Source organism: Xyrauchen texanus, chromosome 4 (genome assembly GCF_025860055.1).
Source record: "Xyrauchen texanus isolate HMW12.3.18 chromosome 4, RBS_HiC_50CHRs, whole genome shotgun sequence".
NCBI classification, from domain to species: domain Eukaryota; kingdom Metazoa; phylum Chordata; class Actinopteri; order Cypriniformes; family Catostomidae; genus Xyrauchen; species Xyrauchen texanus.
The window spans coordinates 37,032,789-37,053,274 of NC_068279.1; the positions used below are offsets into that span (position 1 = coordinate 37,032,789).

General features: G+C 40.7%; 1 protein-coding gene across 5 annotated transcripts; it reads right to left on the reverse strand.

The window, feature by feature from the left end:
• Window positions 1–12,971: 12,971 nt before the first annotated feature.
• Window positions 12,972–20,483, reverse strand: LOC127643076 (caspase recruitment domain-containing protein 9-like). Of its 5 annotated transcripts, none has more exons than XM_052125631.1 (12): window positions 20,126–20,483; window positions 19,846–19,983; window positions 19,414–19,739; window positions 18,770–18,949; window positions 18,249–18,380; window positions 17,796–17,921; window positions 15,106–15,294; window positions 14,886–14,921; window positions 14,713–14,761; window positions 13,954–13,997; window positions 13,771–13,856; window positions 12,975–13,614 (listed from the first exon to the last, which is right to left on the reverse strand). In XM_052125631.1, the coding sequence occupies exons 1-12, from the start codon at window positions 20,325–20,327 to the stop codon at window positions 13,521–13,523; spliced, it is 1,602 nt and encodes a 533-aa protein (XP_051981591.1). In that variant the 5' UTR covers window positions 20,328–20,483; the 3' UTR covers window positions 12,975–13,520. The 5 variants fall into 5 exon arrangements, 4 of the variants coding, with proteins under 4 accessions (XP_051981594.1, XP_051981592.1, XP_051981593.1 ...); XR_007970451.1 differs by having other exon boundaries at window positions 13,542–13,614; window positions 13,771–13,836; XM_052125632.1 differs by lacking the exon at window positions 14,886–14,921 and having other exon boundaries at window positions 12,974–13,614.
• Window positions 20,484–20,486: the final 3 nt, after the last annotated feature.

Genomic DNA, 20,486 nt, shown 5'->3' on the forward strand with positions numbered 1-20,486 from the left:
TACGGTATATGCACCCCCACACATAAGCGCTGCCCATACAGTTTCAAACAGTTCTCTGGCTCATGCCGCGAGCATCACAGATGCGACGCGCGAGCCAAGAAACTCCCCGCTAAGAACGGGAAGCTTTATGAAAGTGGCACGCGGGCCTATTACAATGTATGCACCCCCACCCGTAAACACTATCTATAAAGTTTCAAACATTTCTCCAGCTCATGCTTCGAGCATTACGGAGATAGCGCGCGTGCCTGTAATCTCACACGCACCCCTGCACTCGGCACTCAGCAAAGCTGCTCAGTGCGCTCCCGCGCCTCTGAGAGCTGTAAGCTCAGTGTTAGCACAAGGCAATTCGCCGGCAGGGCCCATACGTCACTGCGACACGCCCCCAGCCAGCATTCAGCCCATATCTGTGCGAGCAAAAGCCTGGGAAAAAATCCCCGACATGCCGAAATGGGTTTTGAACATAATAAAACACGGTTACTCGCTTCAATTCGCTCGCAGACCACCCCGCTTTTCAGCGGTGGTCGAGACGAAAGTGAGGAAAGATGTTTCACATGTTCTACGCACCGAGGTGCTCAAACTGATAGAGAAGGGCGCTATAGAAACTGTTCCTCCCTCTATGAGCGAGGCGGGTTTTTACAGCCGCTAATTTCTCGTCCCGAAAAAGGACGGTGGCCTCCGCCCCATCCTAGATCTCAGATATCTGCACAAAGCTTTAATGATTCGCTCGTTCAGAATGTTAACGACCAAACATATTCTCGCGCAAGTTCGCCCCGGGGATTGGTTTCTATCAGTGGATTTGAAAGACGCTTACTTTCACATTCCGATAGCGCCTCATCACAGGCCATTTCTGAGATTCGCTTTCGAGGGACAGTCATACCAGTACACAGTACTACCATTCGGCCTATCATTGGCCCCCGTACATTCACGAAATGTATGGACGCGGCACTTTCCCCTGAGACAGCGGGAGTGCGAATACTGAATTACCTCGACGATTGGCTAATCCTAGCACAATCAGAGAGTCAGTTAACGACGCACAGATCTTGGATTATCAGCCATCTAGAATGCCTGGGTCTGAGAATCAATTTTGCAAAGAGCGTGCTATCCCCCAGCCAGAATATCTCTTTTCTGGGAATAGTGCTAGACTCAGTGCAAATGACGGCGCGCCTCTCATCAGAGCGTGCGCTCGCTATTCGGCGCCTTGCAACATCATTCAGAGCGGGCGCGCGCGCCCCCGTCAAACGATTTCAAAGGATGCTCGGTCTCATGGCCTCGGCATCAGCTGTACTCCAGCTAGGATTGTTGCACATGCGTCCTCTCCAACGCTGGCTCAAGAGCCGTGTCCCCACTAATGCGTGGCGCTCGGGCCACTTTTTAATCAGAGCGAATCACGGCTGTATAAAAGCCCTGATGCCCTGGAAGGCCGTCGACTGGTATCAAACCGGCGTGAGTCTGGGCGTGAACACACGGAGAAAAATTATCACGACAGATGCCTCCAAAATAGGATGGGGGGCCCTTTACGAGGGCAGGCCTGTCTCCGGTTTTTGGTCAAACCCGGAAAAGCGCCTACATATAAACTGTCTGGAAATGAAAGCGGTCGCCTTGGATCTCAGAGCCCTGCTTCCGTACCTGAAAAACAAACACGTCCTGGTCCGAACGGACAACATGACGGTAGTATCGTATATAAATCGCCAGGGTGGACTCAGGTCGAGCTCCCTGCACTCTATGGCCAGGGAGCTCATCTTATGGTCACAGCACAACCTGCGCTCGCTGAGAGCAGCGCATGTGCCAGGCGTCCTGAACCAGGGAGCAGACATGCTGTCCAGAGACAAAGTTCTCCCAGGAGAATGGTCTCTCCACCCCCTGACGGTTCAGTGGTTATGGCAAGCCTTTGGCGAGGCAGAGGTCGACCTCTTCGCCTCCAGGGAAAATGCGCACTGCCCTCTTTTCTTCTCAAATGCCCAAGTCTGGCCGAGCCGCCCCTTGTATGCTTTTCCCCCGATCGCGATGCTACCTCAGGTCATCAGTCGGATCAGGGAGGTGAAATGTGCAGTGCTCCTGGTAGCCCCACTCTGGAAGAACCAGACGTGGTTTCCAGAACTAATGCAGATGATGCAATCTGCCCCATGGCCGATTCCGTTGAGGCTGGACCTCCTCAGGCAGGCCAACGGGATGATTCTTCATCCCCGCCCCGATCTGTGGGCCCTTCATGCATGGCCCCTCAATGGGTTCCAGAGAACCTCCCCAGCGGAGTGTTGAGAACCATCACTGAGGCGCGAGCGCCCTCTACGAGGCGCTTATGTGCCCAAAAGTGGAAAGTGTTCAGTGACTGGTGTGATACCAAGAGCTTGAACCCCAAATCGTGCGAGATACCAAGTGTACTCGCCTTTTTGCAAGTGCTGCTGGAGGCGGGCCGCACACCCTCCACGCTCAAAGTCTATGTGGCTGCCATAGCAGCGTCACACAATCCTGATAAAGAACGCTCATTAGGGAAAAACGACCTAATCATTCGTTTCCTAAGAGGCGCTAGGAGGATGAACCCTCCTCGCCCCCCCTCGGTACCGATCTGGGACCAGGCCACGGTCCTGGACGCACTCAAGAGTGCCCGTTCGAACCTCTCCGAACCGTGCACCTTAAACAGCTCTCGCTCAAAACTGCGCTCTTGCTGGCACTCGCCTCAGTCAAGAGAGTGGGCGACCTGCACGCGCTGTCATCAAGCGCTGCTTGCTTGGAATTTGGACCTAACGACTGCAGAGTTGTCCTTAGGCCAAAGCATGGGTATATTCCTAAAGTGCTCTCCACACCCTTCAGAGTACAGGTGATATCTCTGGCAGCGCTATCGTCTCCAGCAGACGAAAGCGACGCTAATTTACTCTGCCCGGTCAGGGCGCTCAGAGTATACTTGGAACGTTCTGCCTCGTATGCTTTGGCGGCCACACTAAAGGTCTCGCAGTTTCAAAGCAAAAATATCGCGCTGGATAGTAGATGCTATAGCGCTGGCTTATGAAGCCAAGGGCCTTCAATGCCCCTTAGGCGTCAGAGCTCACTCTACGAGGAGCATGGCCTCCTCGTGGGCGTGGTCGAGTGGGATACCCATTGAGGATATTTGTGCGGCGGCAGGCTGGGCCTCGCCTTCAACATTTATCAGGTTTTATAACCTACAGGTCCCCTCATTGCATTCCAACATTCTATCAGCCTGACTGTAGTATGGACTGGAGTACATATATGCTGAGCATTATCTCCTCCCTTATAAGGTCCGTCTCTGACTGACTTAGAGGGTTTTTTTATGCATATCAGTAAATAGAAAAATCAGTACATAAGATATGTGCTTGTGTTTTTACAATGAGCGCCCCACCATGGGCCACCTTGGGGCAAAGGCGCTCTGTATTATCCCATTATATAGCTCGCCGTTGGCCGGCTCGTTGAATAATCACTTTGCTTTAAGGCTCAGGCATCTGCCTCTGGCTTTATAGAGCGAAGTCAGCACGCACGGCATTTTGCATGGTGTTCCCATAGTGTAAGCTACTTACGCAATAGGAGAGACCTCTCGAGAGGGAACGACTCGGTTACTAACGTAACCTCGGTTCCCTGAGAGGAGGGAACGAGTATTGCGTAAGCTGCCGTGCTTGTGCTTGGTCAGTCGCTTCAGTCGATTGAACCTAAAGAACTCTCATGACGGGGCGCCTAATATATAGCCTTAGCCACGCCAATCTTGGCGGGCTCTGAGCACGTGGACGTGAAGCGCGCTCATTGGTCGCGCGTTCAGAGTCGCCCCGTCATTGGTTCGAGCAAGTTGCCGCAGCACAGCCAATGACCGAGCTGCCTCGCTCATTGCTGTCTGCTGTGCAGCTGCAATGCGTTTTACATAAAGACTTCAATATTTCTCGAGAAACGGAGTTTTCCCATAGCGTAAGCTACTTACGCAATACTCGTTCCCTTCTCTCAGGGAACCGAGGTTACGTTAGTTAACGTAACGTTAGTAGCTGCGTTACGTTCAAGTTGGATGTGGGATATTCCTAATGTTTATCTCCGACCATAGAAGCATTCCATTCCCCAATATTGAGAACTGCAACGCTCCCGTTCGCTTAGCAGGGGTTTGACTCTCATTAGCGATGTCTCCTAGCAACCCAACTAATAAACAATGCTGCAGCGCTAGCATGTGTGCTTCAGGTGTAGGATTATCAAAAGAGCTTATAATGTTTTATACACCTGTTTCTGCAGGCATTTGTTAAACAAGCTTTAATATCATGTAATGTGGAAACAAACTCATTTATCGATATTACTTAATAAATTGAATGTTTATCACTGACTTTGTATATCTCCCTGAGTGTGACATGCACCTGCATCTCGGAGAAATCGGAGTTGAGAATTTCTGAAATCCGACTTTCCGAGTTGAATGGAAAGCAGCACTACTTCTCAAAACTTGATCTGACACTGAATGTCCAATGTTTTCTAATTTACACTTAGAAAACTCCTGATGTTGCTATAACAATGCAAAAAGCACTTACCAATTTACTTGAAGTGAAAATCAGTCCTCCTTTCCTGTTTAATAAATGAAGCAATCACATGATCATGTGTCGTGAACATCTGGTGTTTTTAAATCCATAAGGATCTCTTTCTCAAGGGCGATACCAACAGTGATGACAGCCGACCCGTCAGCTTGATCTCGCACTTTTTGCTCTTTATGGAACGCCAGGCAGTTCAAATATACTCGAATTTTAACGCGTAGACAACACGTCAACAACACGTAAGTCACTTAAAGCGTGATTGCGGCACTCAAGGCCAGCTAGAAGGCTTAGACCGTGACATCCTAAAGATCACACCCACCAAGAACAAATAAATCAATCTGATTGGCCGATGAATCTGACAATCTGACTTTAGTTGCTCATTCATTTGCACTGTTGAGGGATTCTGTCTGGTATTCAAGATAGTTTTTGTCTGCTTTTTCTGTCTCTCATCCTCAGCCACCACCAGCTTCTCAAGTTCTCTCTCACAGTTTGGGTGGCTCAGACACACTCTCAACTGACCACTTTGCTCCCTCTTTAAAAGCAAGGCAGAAAACTGAAGCGGACACCTTTATGAATTTGGCTAGGGCTGTACTGTATGTGCACACTTAATTCACACTTAAAATTGTCTGACTGTCATTGAACTAGAAGCAAAATATCAAATCAAGTGGCATCTGCAAACAAATTATGTAAGAACTTTTCTCAGAAAAGTAAGGGTTGAGTTTCTGTGTGACTCTTATTTATTAACACAATAAATAATTTTTGCCATCCTGTAACACAATAAACCCAGTGTGTAAACTTTATCAAGTCAAGGTTTTTATTGTCATTCAACCATATACAGTTGGTACAGTACACAGTGAAACAAGACAACGTTCCTCCAGGACCATGGTGCTACATAAAACAGAACACACATGAGACTACACAGACTAAATAACATACCTGTATAAAGTGCACGTGCAAACGTGTGCAAAAAGTATGGGACAGTATAATAAATTACTAAAAATGAACAGGACAATAAACACAGTGAGAGACAGTGCAGCACCGACCAGTACACAGTAGTGCAAAAAGATGACAGTTTCTAAAAATGCCAAATGTAAACATAACATACTATGAGATAGTGTTCTATGCACATAGCAGTTATTGAGGTAGCAGCCAGGTATAAAGTGACAATAATTAAAGTGCAACTCAGGACACGTGTGTGTGTGTCAGTCCAGTCTCTGAATACTGAGGACCACGACAACTGGTGGTAACCTTCTAGACATACAGCGACAAAGAGACTACATATGTCAAGATTTATAGGGTAAAAAGAGTTACAATTTGGTCTGTTTCTTACTCAAACCTGATCATATCGGTTTAGAAGACGTGGATTAAATCATGTAAGGATTAATTTAAATGTATTGCTTTTATGTCCTTTTTGGAGCTTGAATGTGTTGGACTCCACTGACTAGCATTGTATGGACAGAAACACCTCATACCTCAATCAAAATATCTTTGGTTTTGTTTGGCAGAAGAAAGAAAGTAATACAAGGTGAGCAAATGATGAGAGAATGATCATTTTTAGGTTAAATATTCCTTAAGTGTGGCTTAAGTCTCCAAATATTTTTTGGTGGCTGTGTGTGTGTGCGTGTGTGCAATATTATGCATTCATTTTTTTGGTAGGTGTAATACTGCATCATGACAGTAAAATGGGTTCTTCCCCAATGTGATTATGGGAGGAAGTTAGTGGGGTGATGACAGCACAATTTCCTCTGCCTTAACCATTGTTCTCCATTTGTTCACATACCCTCTTTTGTTCACTTTGTTGCTGAACTACTTCAAACCGGTGACGATTTTGCATCATGATTCACGTCAGGTCCTCGAAATTTTGATCCCTTAGCTTAGAGAGAAGAATCTCTCCAACGCTGGATAGAAACTCCTCAATGGCTGTCAATTGCTGCTGAAATTCAAGGCAGAGAGGACGGTGTCATGATACAATGTCTTGTGCAATCTAAAACCATGTTATCTTGGAGCAACACGGGTTCATTTCATAATATGACCTCTGTTATTGTTCGATTCTGAAACATAACTGAAGGGGCGGAACTATCAATTTGTACGAGCAATGAAAGATGAGGAGAGTGTTTGTAAACCTGTTTGAAAACAGTCTTTGCAGTTTCTTCTTTACCTTTATTATAGACATTATCTTGTGTTATATGAAAATTTGTAACTGTTAACTTTGCAGGTAGCTGTTGTGGTAATCTTTTCTCCTGCAGTTGTTGAGGACAAGTGATTGGGTGGAACTCTTTCCTCTTATAGAACTCCTGGTGGGAATAGATAGACCAGTAACAATCTTAAATCAACTCATTTGAGAACACTCAGATTGTGTAAATATTTCTTTATAGTACCTCGGCAACAAAGAGGAGAATATCATTGGCTTTCCACAGAATACTGGTGAATGAGTCTCTGAAGGGAACACTTGAGGAATATTTTCAAAGAAAATTAAATGAACATGCAAGTAAAATACTACATAAAAATAACAGCCATTGGATGTTTGGACTGACCTGTCCTGCTCTTCAGGCTTTGAGCCAAAAACCTGGAACCTCTTATCGAAGCTGATTGGTTTGGAGTTCCTCTGGAAAACTGAGGACATAATCATGTTGAAATGTCAAACCTCTGTGCGCTCACTGATTCCGCAGACGTTCTGTGCAGAATCTCCATTCCAGACTGACTGGGGCTCTCTCCTGACCTCTGAGCTGATTCAGCAGGAAAGTTTAACTTTGCTGGATGTACAGCAAAGGTTAGACAGCAATTCTAACATTTTTATTGAGCTTTGTAGAGCTTTAAACTGAGACTTGACTGCTAATTTAGAGGAAATCTCAATCTCATTTGGAGGATATACAGTAGTAAACAATCCAACCTGTTGCCAGATATCAGATATTTTTTTCTCATTTCTCCAGTTTATTTTACCTAGAAGTCATGTGTTCCTGTTAGTGGGCACTGCCAATATTTGCAAATAACTGCCCACAGTAGAAGAACTAATGTTGCATGTTAACTCATTTCGAATTTTGTGACATTTTATGGAATAGCTGACCCAAAAATAATGTTTTGTCATAATTTACTCACTGTCATGTCGTTCCAAGCACATATTTCTTTTTTCTTATACTAAACACCAAGGGTGATGTTTCAATAAACTTGAATAAGAACCCAAAAGTATCATAAAACTAGTTCGCTCCTGCATCATATTCCAAGTCTTCTGGAGAAATACAGTATGACAGGTTTTTGTGAAAAGTAACCAAAAAGTACATTTTCAGTTAAAATCTTGACGTCCATTAGTGTTCAAGAGAAGCTTGTTCACAGTACAATGCATGTTCAGGCAAGAACCTTTTTTCCTGTTGTATGCCTTCAAAAATGTTGCAATATGATGCACTCATCACATGGACTACTTTTATGATACTTTTGAGTGCTTTTGATGCATTAAAGTGAGTTCAAATAGTATTGTGTCTTACACAATACGTCATTGTCAAAACGCAAAAGAAAATGCAGAGCTTCTGTAATCTTAAAATGGGCTGGATCTGAATGTTGTCTGATACTATTGAATTATTTTACTCACATACTGTTTCTAGTATATCTGTTTTCAACTACTCATTCAACAACGAGAGCCTTTGGGTACAAAACCAGCTCAGTTTCCACGAGATCCGTCTCCTGATACTCATCACGTGTAGTATGAAAGCCATTGCAGTTGAACACATTTCCTTTTGCAGTAGTGAGAGTTTCTTTAGTTTGACAGTCTGAAAATGCTTGAGGTGTCCAATTTAGAACATCTTAGAAAATAAAGGAAATGAAAGTATTTAGGCAGACACAAAATCAACCAGAGGGCAGGTAGTCATGTGTCATCATTACCATTGTACAGGATGAGCTGAATGTTGAAATGTGATTTATCTCGCGTTCTTTCCTCAATCTTTCGTTTTAATGGCTGTCAAAATAAATATAGTAAATGGGTGTTAAACAATAAGGCTACAGAACAATCCACATCCTGGATAAAGTTTACCTCTCAACTCACCAAGTTTGAGGGAAGGATAAAGAGTGCAAAATTCCATTTGGCAAAAAAATTCCTGTGGCAAAGATTTGAGAGTAACTTTAACAGTGTTTGTTTTGCACTGACAGTGAATTCTTAAACAAAATGAGATTACAGCATTGTTCTGGTTGAATATGTAAGGTGCCTGGACATAAACCTCTTTGACATTGAAAAACCAGCTGACAGAAAGGCTGTATACTTGTAATTCCTGGAGGACTATGAAGAGGTTTCTCTCCACAGTTTCCACTTCCTCCTAATAGATGTTCAAATATCTTAAAGAACACCAACATGGAATAAAGCAGCAAAAGCATTTACAAAAATTGGTAATATTTTCAAGGTTTTTTTTAGGAGAATTGGACATGATATACTAAAGAGTTATAAAATGTAAAGAATTACATTACATACATAAATATAAAAAACTTTGTATTACCCATTCTTAACCTCTCCCAAATAGTTTAGTATCTTCTCTAAAGAGGCTTTCAGAGCTTCCTCGGAGCTTTGCTGTCTGAGTTTGTCCAACATCATATCCAGCTGGGCCTCTTTGTTCTGCCATATGATATACCTGACAGCTCACATTTATGTTCAACACACATTTTGAGAGGTGAAATGCTACAAAATATATGTACTACAAATAATATGAAAATGACTATGGCTATAACATTAACTCTAGGGCTGAAACTAATGATTATTTTGATAATCGATGAATCTTCGATTAGTTAAGGTCGGCATGAACCGGAAGTTTACAACTGTATTGTGACGTATTTCTGAGTGAAACAGCGCATCGTACAAGAAAAAAAATGTAGGATTTGGTTTGATTCACGAATTTAATACTCTCATGATACTTTAAACAAAGCCTGAATCTAGAAAAGTTTTAATTACTTTTACGACATAAAGTATGCAAAACAGTTCCTTTCATCTACTTGTAAAACTAGAAGTACTGTTCATTAAACTGTAAATGATCCATCAGTGAAAATAAATATTAATAATTCTGCTCAACTAGAAATAAAGAAAATACAGAATTGTGTTTGATACATATTTAAAATTTTTTAAATGAATATTGTAAGTTTTAAAATAGTATTTTCCCTGGTTACATTTATTTAAAAAAGATATGTATTTTCTTCAAAACTTAATTTTAATGGCAGTGTATGCTTATCCAGTAAAATCATTTTTGCCATCCTGTAAATGTACTGGTTAAATTTGGCATTATCAAGACCATCAAACAATTCAACAAGGCATTATTATTATGCATTGTATTCAGCATTTTAATAAAAAAAACACTTTAAAACCTGCAGACTTTGACCTCATCGGTTTTAGATCCAAGAAAACTGCACAACTGATTACATTCAAACTGAAATCATGGTATGTATTTGCACAATTACTAAACTGCAAAAAATGATGGCCCTCTCTTTCTCTGTTGCGATCAGTTTGATTGACGTGGAAGCACTCGCTCGTTCTTTTAGTGAAGTTTCACAGAGACTCGCTTAGGGAAAAGACAGTTTGGTGGAATGGAAAAACGCACTTTGAAATCATAACACTTACACAAACATAGAAAATAGCTGTACAATGTAAGTGCTCTTGTTGTGCTGGACAATTTGGGTCGTGTTTTTTTCCACTTCAATTTGTCTCTGTCACTTTTCAAATGAGTTTTCATGAAAAACATTTTTCCCTAGGCTGTAAAGTGATGTCACTTACAGAGCTTCACCATGCACGTCACACATATCCAATTAAGCAATAATGTAATTTGTTGTCTATGATTTTAATTATCGATTTTGTAGATTAGTGGTTGTAGCACTAATTAACACATCTAGAAATGTTCTGAACCCCTTCAATTGATCGTGGACTTGGCTAATGTCCTCTAGTAAACCTTGAAGCTGCTGCTCTCAGTTCAGCAGGCCTGCACACCGGATCTCCCATAGTTGAGCAACCTCGTGGAAAAACCTGAATAAGCATTTTCTCTCATGAGTGACAATTTTGGCCAAACTCTCAAAAGCTTTCTTTAAAAAAAATTAAATTCACAATAGGACAAAAAAAAAATACAATAAAAATGAACGTCCAAAATAATGAAGATGCACATTTGTTTTCCTTGAGAGGAGATAACAAAACAAAACTTACATCCACTTTTGCTAAATACTGCTCTGCATGTGACTGTCAATGGCCAATAAGAGGTAATATCTCCATGTTGACAATGTTCTGTATCTCGTTTATGGTGAATCCATATGTGGACACCTCTATATGTGTGTATGACTGGAGAATATTCTAGTATTCTGTTGTTATTTGTCATTCCAAAGTCTGGATTGGATTCCAGATAAATGAGAAAGCACAATATGACCTTAAAGTGCTCAACCTCTGCCAAACAGTCCTGCCAGTTGTCTTCATAGTTTTTGTGCAGTTTTTGCATAGTGTTAACATGAATACTATCTGAAGAAATGAAATTTATAAGAATATGAGGAATTTATAAATATGCATGAAACCTGGTGAACAGGATGCATAACTGTATTGTGTTACTGAACTGAATGCTGTGGAAAACCAGTTTGGCTTAGGACAGATCACACAGTGAAGTGTATTCTCCAACCACTTGGTTAAACCTAGACAAAGGGGGTATAAGTAACATAACCATATTTTTTTGCTCTGTGTTTCACCAAATAATATGTTGTTCCATTTTGTTTTACTTTAAGGAAGAGACTTGTTTTGAGTTGTTGTTGCAAGTAAACTTTAATAGTTTCAAACATCAGTTTAAACTTGTGCCAATTATGTTAGCTAGCTATAGAAAGACACTTCTGCATTTATAAAGTTAGAGATAGCTCAGCTAGTTTTGCAAGCTAGCAACCAAACTCAACCAGTTTAGAAACCAACACTCTGCTCATTCTGAGACCAGTTGTCTAAAGCCGTTTCGTCTGAGGTTCTACCTGACGTTGGATAATGCAATTCCATAGACTTACTTGACAGAGGTTTTCCTGATGTGTAATGTGTAATATAGAAGATTGCAAATGTGCAAGAAAGTTTTCTCTGGTTTTGTTATTTGCATATAGTGTATGCATTTTATGCCATAAAACATGTTGAGAATGTTCATATACAGTATGTTGAAGATACTTAAATAGACATTTTTATAAAGATGAATATCTCTACATGTTTACCTTTTCCCAGTACTTGTAGGAATAGTGGGTTATGCAAGGGAAGTTTGTAAAGTGTATTGTGTTGTACACTTCTTTCACGCAGCAGGCTTTCAAGAAAGAAAAAAGCTTTATGAGTAATGGGGGGCCTGTGTCCAGTAGAGCTTTATGTCTAGCAATGCCCCTGCTGCAAAGAGTAAAGCTATGAGCAGTACATAGTAATTTGCATAATCTATTCATAACGCAAGGAGCTGAAGTGTGGCTTGCTGTATAATGATAAAAATGTGGGAAATAAGTCATGAACACTATTATTTTGTGGCTATTTGAGTCTTTGTTTAAATGATAACAGAAACAGCGCTTGTCAAAGAATAGGGCTTTTGACTTTTTCTCAAGAATAATCTGGATAAGGCATTAAAACACTGCAAATATAAAGATGCAACAAACTCACATAGAGTGAAAATATGAGCAATTAATCTGCAAAAATAGACACTTTAAGAGGTGTTTTTTTTTTTACATCTATGTATATTTGTTTATATTTATATATGTACATATTCTGGCCAATTTTGTTTTTTAAATAAACATTTACACATTTATGTAATTTATTGACATAAAATTATAAGCATTGTCATCAGTGTCCTGCTGTGTGACACTTCTTCTAATTATCTGAAACAACATTTTATGATCTTGTACAGCTATATATATATACATATATACATATATTATATATTATTATTATACATTCGTGTACATATTAACCTAACATGTTTGTTGGGAAAAATGTTTTCGGACATGCTATTTGTCTGAGCTATAAAATGCTTATTTTAGTGCTTTCTCTAAAAAAATCCACTCATCACATTTACAGTGGTTTTATATATTTTAACGTTATGACAATTTTTTAACTGTGGGGCCCGTTGTCACAATTAGCAGTCAATATAAATATCTTTTTATTTTTTCAACACAAAAATTTGAAATTGAGCCAGAAAATGAAATCAATGAGAAGGTGTGTTATAGGCTGTGTTTGGTGGACCGCTCTAGGCCAGAAAGTTCAGGGACACTTTTTAGTCCCAGTCCGGCCTGATGCCGATGACATTGTGGCAGGGCAGAGGGCGGGGCCGGGTCATGATCCTACACACCCGGTCCCGTATTAGGCTAATTATGCCTCCGTGAGGGTTAAAGGCCGACTGCAGAGGATCGTGCGGGAGAGAGAGATCGTTAACCATCCTCTGCAGTCGGCCTTTAACCCTCACGGAGGCATAATTAGCCTAATACGGGACCGGGTGTGTAGGATCACAGCCCTGCCCTCCGCCCTGCCACAGACATATAATCATTATAGTCTATTGGGATACGTTTGTGCACATATGCTGAAAATTCACAAAACATGGGGGGAAAGTCATTTTATATTTTGTATTATCATTTTGAATACTACGATAAACCTCATAAATTAACAAAGTAACAAACATTTGAGTTTAAATAAAGGGCATGAAACAATTTTGAAAATCACATGCACTATGTTGTATCATGTACATTGTACAAGCAGATCATCTCTCATATATACAGAAGAAATAAATAAGAGAAACTTGAGAATAAGAGTCATGGCAATATCAATTACTGACTGAACATACTTTTAGAGTAAGAGAACAATTATAGGGTACAACAGGGCTAAAGGGCCCCTGGGGTAAAAGGCACTTTTGATGTTATTTTCTCCCAAAACAATAAATAGCAACAAAAAACAACCAAAGTGCTTTCCTTAACACTTAGTCAGGTTTTTCTGGGTCAATGGCTGCAAAACAATACTGGATTCTCATCAAATATGTGATGTCTTTAGAGAAGGCCACATTCCTTGTCCAAAGCAGTGTGTCACATCTCATCTGTGTCACTCCCTGTAGTGTTGTCCAGGATTGACTGCACATTCTCTTTAACTGTGAACTTTTTGGTTCTTAATGCACGTTTCCTGTCATAAAACCACAATAGGAGCATTTCTTTAGAACCAAGACATGATCAAGTTAAGGTAATGGCATAAAAAATATTGTACACAAAAGTGATTATGACATGCACTGGGCTACGATGTGATGGAAAAATTTAAAGAAGTGATAAAAGGACAAAAGACCTTCTGTTATAGAAGTTGCATCGTCCTCTAAGTTTGCAGGTAGTTAAGATGTCTTCCTCAGAGAACCTTTCCGGAAACAAACAAGACTGCAGGAATGAAAAACACATGCCACTATCATTGATGTATCAACATCTACTTTTCTATTCTATGATTAAGCCCTGATGGGGGAAAAGAGATGCCTACATTGAACTCCCCCGATGTTTGGCTCTGTGACTCTTCACGTATGTCTGTGTGAGGGAAAAAGGAGCAATGTTCAATAAAGAGAACATTGTTGACATCTTTCATCGCCCATTTGCATTGGGACAACATTGGGAAAAAACTTTGTTTGGTTAACTGAAACTAGGCAGAGGATTTCTAGTTCCCAGCATGCTTTCATGGGACTCAACAGGGTAAATGTATATGTTAAATGTTCAAATTAATTGTTATTTTATGTGTCTTTGTAAAAGATGAATATTAAAGGGGGAGAGTTGTTGGTGTTTGATGTTTTATGCTGAGATTTAGAAGCCTTTCTGTTATGTTATAATTTTGGGGGTTACAATCATAGAGAAGAGTGTAACTTTAGTCTTTGTTGAGGACCAAAACATGTTTTACTTTCCACATATTGCTTTATCCATTGAGCAATTGATGTGCTAACCACAGCATAGTGACAAAGTTTTACTCAGTAGTGCTTCCCACAGCATGTATTTAGCATGCTAACATTTACTGTCACTAGCAAGCATATCACTAAAATATTTTCATTTGAGTTATTTTGACATGCTAAATGTTGTTGGGCTTACTTGATTCAGTTAGGTTCCCTCTACTTGAAGTATTTAAGTTCAAATGACATGGTAATTTAAGAAAATGTATTTCAAACATGTGTTTCCACTGTTCATAATTTAATCAAGTTCAGCCAAATAATATTTTATTTGAGTGCATGAAATGGGATGAAAAATAGAGTATTACCCTTTTCACACCTCTTCCTGAACTCCTCCTCACTAGTCTGACTTTTTAGCTGTAAATAAATGGTAAGCAAACCGGTTGATGACTAAATAGAATACATAATGTTGCAGTGAATTCTGAAGGGTGAATGTGTTTGCATTTAAATCTGTTTAATAGAAAGTTCTTTAAAAATTTACCTCAAGTGAACTTAGCAAGAAACTGTCTTCTGAGTTCTGAGGGATCAAAAAATCATTGTATAAACTTTTACTCAATGGCTGTACATTTTCTGCCTATAAATAATGTTCTTACATCAGAGTGACACATTAACTCTTCAGACATATTAATGATTCATCTGTGCCATTAATACATGGAAGGCTGACTCTGTGTAGTGAAAGGTTGGTTTTCAAGCATGCATACCACTTGATTTGGGTTTTTCTGTTTACAGAGTTTTGCTTGAAGAGCAAGAACTTCTCCTTGAGTTCGGAACAATTGGATTTGAAGTTCATCGTAACGTTCTCCCATCTCCCGGATCTGTTTGCGATACTGGTCCTTGTCCTGAAGGTTTTTTGAGTTCTCCAAATGGTAGTCCTCTCTTGTAGAAATAGCCTATCAAAAGGGATGTGCCAAGCAATTTTAATGGTTTCATAAGCTTCAATGTAATACATACTGCATTAAGACCAGTCAAATAAAATGTAAATATTTGCATTGTATTATAGATTGGCCTCTTGATCAAACACAAGATGATAACAACATATGCAGCAGAACATGATGTTGTATGTTAAAAGTTGCAAGGTTGGGCCCCTCTCCCTTTGACCCAATGAATTGGCTTCAATGCAGCTACACTACATAGAAGACTTAAGTCAGTGGCAATTTCTCAGGGCCAGCAAAGCCTCTCCCTAATAAATAAATATTTTTCCATCCTTTCATTCTTATTGACCTTTTTGCCTATGTATTTCCAATCGCTTTCCACTCCTAATTAATCTACAAATGAATAGCAATAAAACTAAAATAATGTATCCAATCTGAATTTATTCCTCGATGCTTACAAGCAAAGTGTGACAACTGTTTCAAAAATCGCATGCCTGTTAGCCGAAGCAGCGCGTGAGTCTGAGCTCCACCCCGTCAATTTCCAAAGAATCCCTCAACAGTGTAAGTGAATATGCATCTATAGTCAGATTCATCAGCCAATCAGATTTATTTGTTATTGTGGGTGTGGTCTTTAGCAGTGGTGAATTCTTAGGGATAGCAATGCTTCTCTGCTGACCTAACATGCCAAATAAATAAATATTTTTCATCCTTTCATTCTCAATCACCTTTTTACCTATGTATTTTTAATCGCTTTCCACTCTTAATTAACCTACAAACAAATAGAGAAAAATTTAAAGTTTATCCAGTCAGAATTTATTCCTTGATGCTTATAAGCAAAGTGTGACAAATGTTTCACAAATCACATGCCTGAAGCCCGAAGCAAGAAGTGAGTTTGAGCTCCACCCCACTAGGGCTTCAGAATTTCTAAAGAATCCCTCAACAGTGCAAATTAGTTCTTGGAGGGTGTGATCTTTAGGATGTCCCGGTCTAGGCCTTCTAGCTGGCCTTGAGTGACGCAATCACGCTTTAAGTGACGTACGTAATTCAAGAGCAAAAAGCACGAAATCAAGCTGTCTGACGGGTCGGCTGTCATCACTGCTGGTATCGCCGTTGAGAAAGAGATCCTTATGGATTTAAAAACACCAGATGTTCACGAACACATGATCATGTGATTGCTTAATTTATTAAACAGGAAAGGAGGACTGATTTTCACTTCAAGTAAATTGGTAAGTGCTTTTTGCATTGTTATAGCAACATCAGGAGTTTTCTAAGTGTAAATTAGGCTGCTTGAACATTCAGTGTCAGATCAAGTTTTGAGAAGTAGTGCTGCTTTCCATTCAACTCGGAAAGTCGGATTTTACAACTTCCTACTAGGAAAAGTGAAATAGAATATACATCTTGAAGTCAGAATTACAACTTGTAGGTTCGTGCAGAAATTCTCAACTCCGATTTCTCCGAGATGCAGGTGCATGTCACACTCAGGGAGATATACAAAGTCAGTGATAAACATTCAATTTATTAAGTAATATCGATAAATGAGTTTGTTTCCACATTACATGATATTAAAGCTTGTTTAACAAATGCCTGCAGAAACAGGTGTATAAAACATTGTAAGCTCTTTTGATAATCCTACACCTGAAGCACACATGCTAGCGCTGCAGCATTGTTTATCAGTTGGGTTGCTAGGAGACATCGCTAATGAGAGTCAAACCCCTGCTAAGCGAACGGGAGCGTTGCAGTTCCGAATATCAGGAAATGGAATGTATTTCTGGTTAGAGATATCGATTAGGAATATCCCTCATCCAACTTGAATGGAATGCAGCATAACCGTGTCCCCTGACGAAATGAAATTTATTGCAAGCAACATTTAAATCGCAAATATTATTAGATAGATTTTTCCAGGTATTATAGACAGTACCGCCGCTCCCTATAAGCAGACTATGCAGTCTGCTTAGGGCACCAACTCCCTGGGGGGGGGGGGGGCACATCTTACCCTAGGAGGGTACGCAATATATTATTCAAGGACCCGAAAGAAGTTCACGCTCATATTAATTCTGAAACTGTGTTTTCTTTGACTCCAGCTGGGCCTCCTAAACAACCAAATTGGCCCGGTTGCTAGGGAGGGTAGAGTCACATTGGGTAACCTCCTCGTGATCTCTATAATGTGGTTTGCTCTCAGTGTGGTGCATGGTGAGTTGTGCGTGGATGCTGCGGTGAATGGCGTGAAGCCTCCACACGTGCTATGTCTCTGTGGTAACGCGCGTCATGCTGTCTCAACAAGCTGTCTGGGTTGACGGTCTCAGATGTGGAGGCAGCTGAGTTTCGTCATCCACCACCCGGATAGAGGCGATTCTCTACACCACCACGAGGACTTAAGAGGGCATTGGGAATTCCAAATTGGGAGAAAAAGGGGAGAAACCCCAAAGGTGGAATGAGCCCTCCACCTTGTCACAGGGCCTGGGACAACATTCTCCGTTGTCCCCTCTGTCAACAACAGGGAGGTTATTATGTTACATTACCTTATCTCGTTCTTTGATGACTTCTTCCAGCTGCTTCAGGATGTCTTTCATTCGGTCATGATACATTTTGGAGTCCTTCTTTAGCATTGTGCACTTCAGTTCCAACTCATCCTTCTCCTCTCGATACTAAACTCACAAAAACACAATGCCACAAATTATGAAAATTATATATATATATATATATATATATATATATATATATATATATATATATATAATTTTCATAATTTGTGGCATTGTGTATATATATATATATAATTATTTTCATATAAATATGTGTATACACACACACACACACACACACACACACACACAAACTTGTATCTTCTCTCTGAAAATAGATTGCATAGAATAACATATTAATAATAAAAAATTCAACTGACTATAAATCCAGCTCTAACAGTCTCTACAAACTATTTAATAATAGTCTGCATGTATAAAAAGAATGGGTACCTTATCACGTAGCTCCTCTGCATCGTGCAGATCTCTGCGTATATTGTAGACAACATTCACCAGTTCTTGGTATTGAGTCTGACTTTGTTGCTTGAAATCCTCCAAGGACTGTGGATCAAGCTTTTCATGCTCCTTTGAGGAAAAGCATTCTTGTATTTAATTGCCTTTTTTCAGCTATTTTGATTTGTGCATATAGTCTATGACAGTGATTCTCAGCTTTATTTACTCCAAGGGCCTTCACTGTCCAATACAATTGGGGCCCCAGCCTACTCAAACTGGGAGTGCAATAGATAATTTTTAACGATTAATTTCATGATTCCAGATGTTTCAGTTGTAGTTGTAGACGTGCAGGTTTTTAGTGCCAACATATTTTTTTAATTACATTTAAGTAAGATAAAGATCCTTAATATAACTTGTTTGACAATTTTAAGTAATCTTTTTTGATGAGGCCCTGGCCACCTGGTTTAGAACCACTGATCAATGAGGGCCATGGCCACAGTGAATTACTGAAACAGATTTACCTTGGAAGAGCTTTCAAGCTCTTGTATATGGGCAGTGAGGAGATCATTTTCTCTCTGCATCTGCCAAATCATCTCCTGACTGGGCCTCTGCTCCATGGCATTTTTCAAGGTTATTGTCTTTTTACGTTGGATCTTTGAGTCACTCTCTGCATTCATCAGGCTGTGCTTTAGTCTCTCGATCTATTGAAAATGAAAACAGAAGGGGAAAAGAGCAGGCACAGATTATTACACAAGTTTAAGTGTCCAGCAACAGTGCGGTTAGTAGTATTTAAGCGTCCAATGACAGGGCAGCGAATAGTATTCGGCTGGTCATGTGATATATATATATATGGCTGCCCCCATGAGGGGACCCTCTTCATGTAGGTAAAAAATGCTTTTAAAGGTATGAGTGTATGTATGATATGACTGGAGTCTTCATCTCATGTGTGCAGTCATACATTAATACATATGTTTCAAACAAAAAATTGAAGAGAAAGTACTTAAATACTAATTGTTATTTAAAAATAGGGGGGGTTTATCATAGCATGTCACACTGCAGGGCACTGCTGTCACTGCTTGCAATTTCATGTCAGCTACCCCTTACGCAAATGTAATGAAGACAGGTGTTGAGATATACATTGCTGGATTCAGCCAAATATAATCACCTCCAGCTGGAGATCACGGTTACTCATGAGAGCGCAGTTCTTCTCCTCGCTCAGTCGGGTCAGATCCTGCATCAGTCGGTAATTCTCGTCTCTCAGTTTACGCGCCTCCTCGCAAACATGCGCGCGCTCCTCCCGCATACGCTGCACGCGCTCTTGCTGCTTATGCAACTCAGTCTCGCTCAGCTGCAGCTGGCGGATGGTGTTCAGCTGCTCCGCCGCCTGCGCAGACATCTCGCGCCTCGCCCTCCGCTCGTCCTGTGCGAGCTTCTGTAGGCGAGTCACCTCGCTCATGAGGAACTGAGTGAGTCCGCATTCCCCGGCAGTGTCTGAGGGCGCAGAGAGGGTGAACGTCATCAGAGACACTTATATTGAACAGTCTGATTCTAACATGTCTATCTTTTAGCGTATGGCCATGATCAAAGTAATACTCACCAATAAGTATGGAGAAGACCCGAGCAGGCTCTTTGCCGGTGATTTTGCGGTACACGTCTGGATAGTCGAGCTCTAGGCTCTCTAGAAATGCCTCATATCCTTTTAGTCCAGTTCTTTGTAAAATGTCTAACAGCACTCCTATTAGCCAATAAAGAATAGCCATTCCTCAAGCAATGTATGCAGATAACTTAAGTGTCGATAAAATATGATGACACTTAAGATCATTTTATTGTTTGTAATCATGTAAATTGATTTGCGCAGGTGGTCTATCAAATCTTACCAACTTTTCGCCTTCTGATAACCAGACTAGGGTCGTTGTAGATCTGTTCCTCATCTTCACTGCTCAGCACCTTACACTGTCTCAGATAAGGTGTTATCCTTGAGGGCTCAATGGTCTTGATGAGAAGCATTCTGTAATCTTCCAGCCGTACCCAGCACTCATCATCTTCCTCCAAATCCAACCCCCCCAGGCCATCAGACATGACAAGAAATGTCCCTATGCTTGATAAGTGTTGCTTGACAGCACCTGTAAGGCTAAACGTACACTACACGTCTAACTCAGATAAACAGCTTGCCTAAAACCCCAGAGAGGAAATGTTCACCAAGCACTGCAGCTGCAGAAGTTCCCCTTTCTAGTTGTC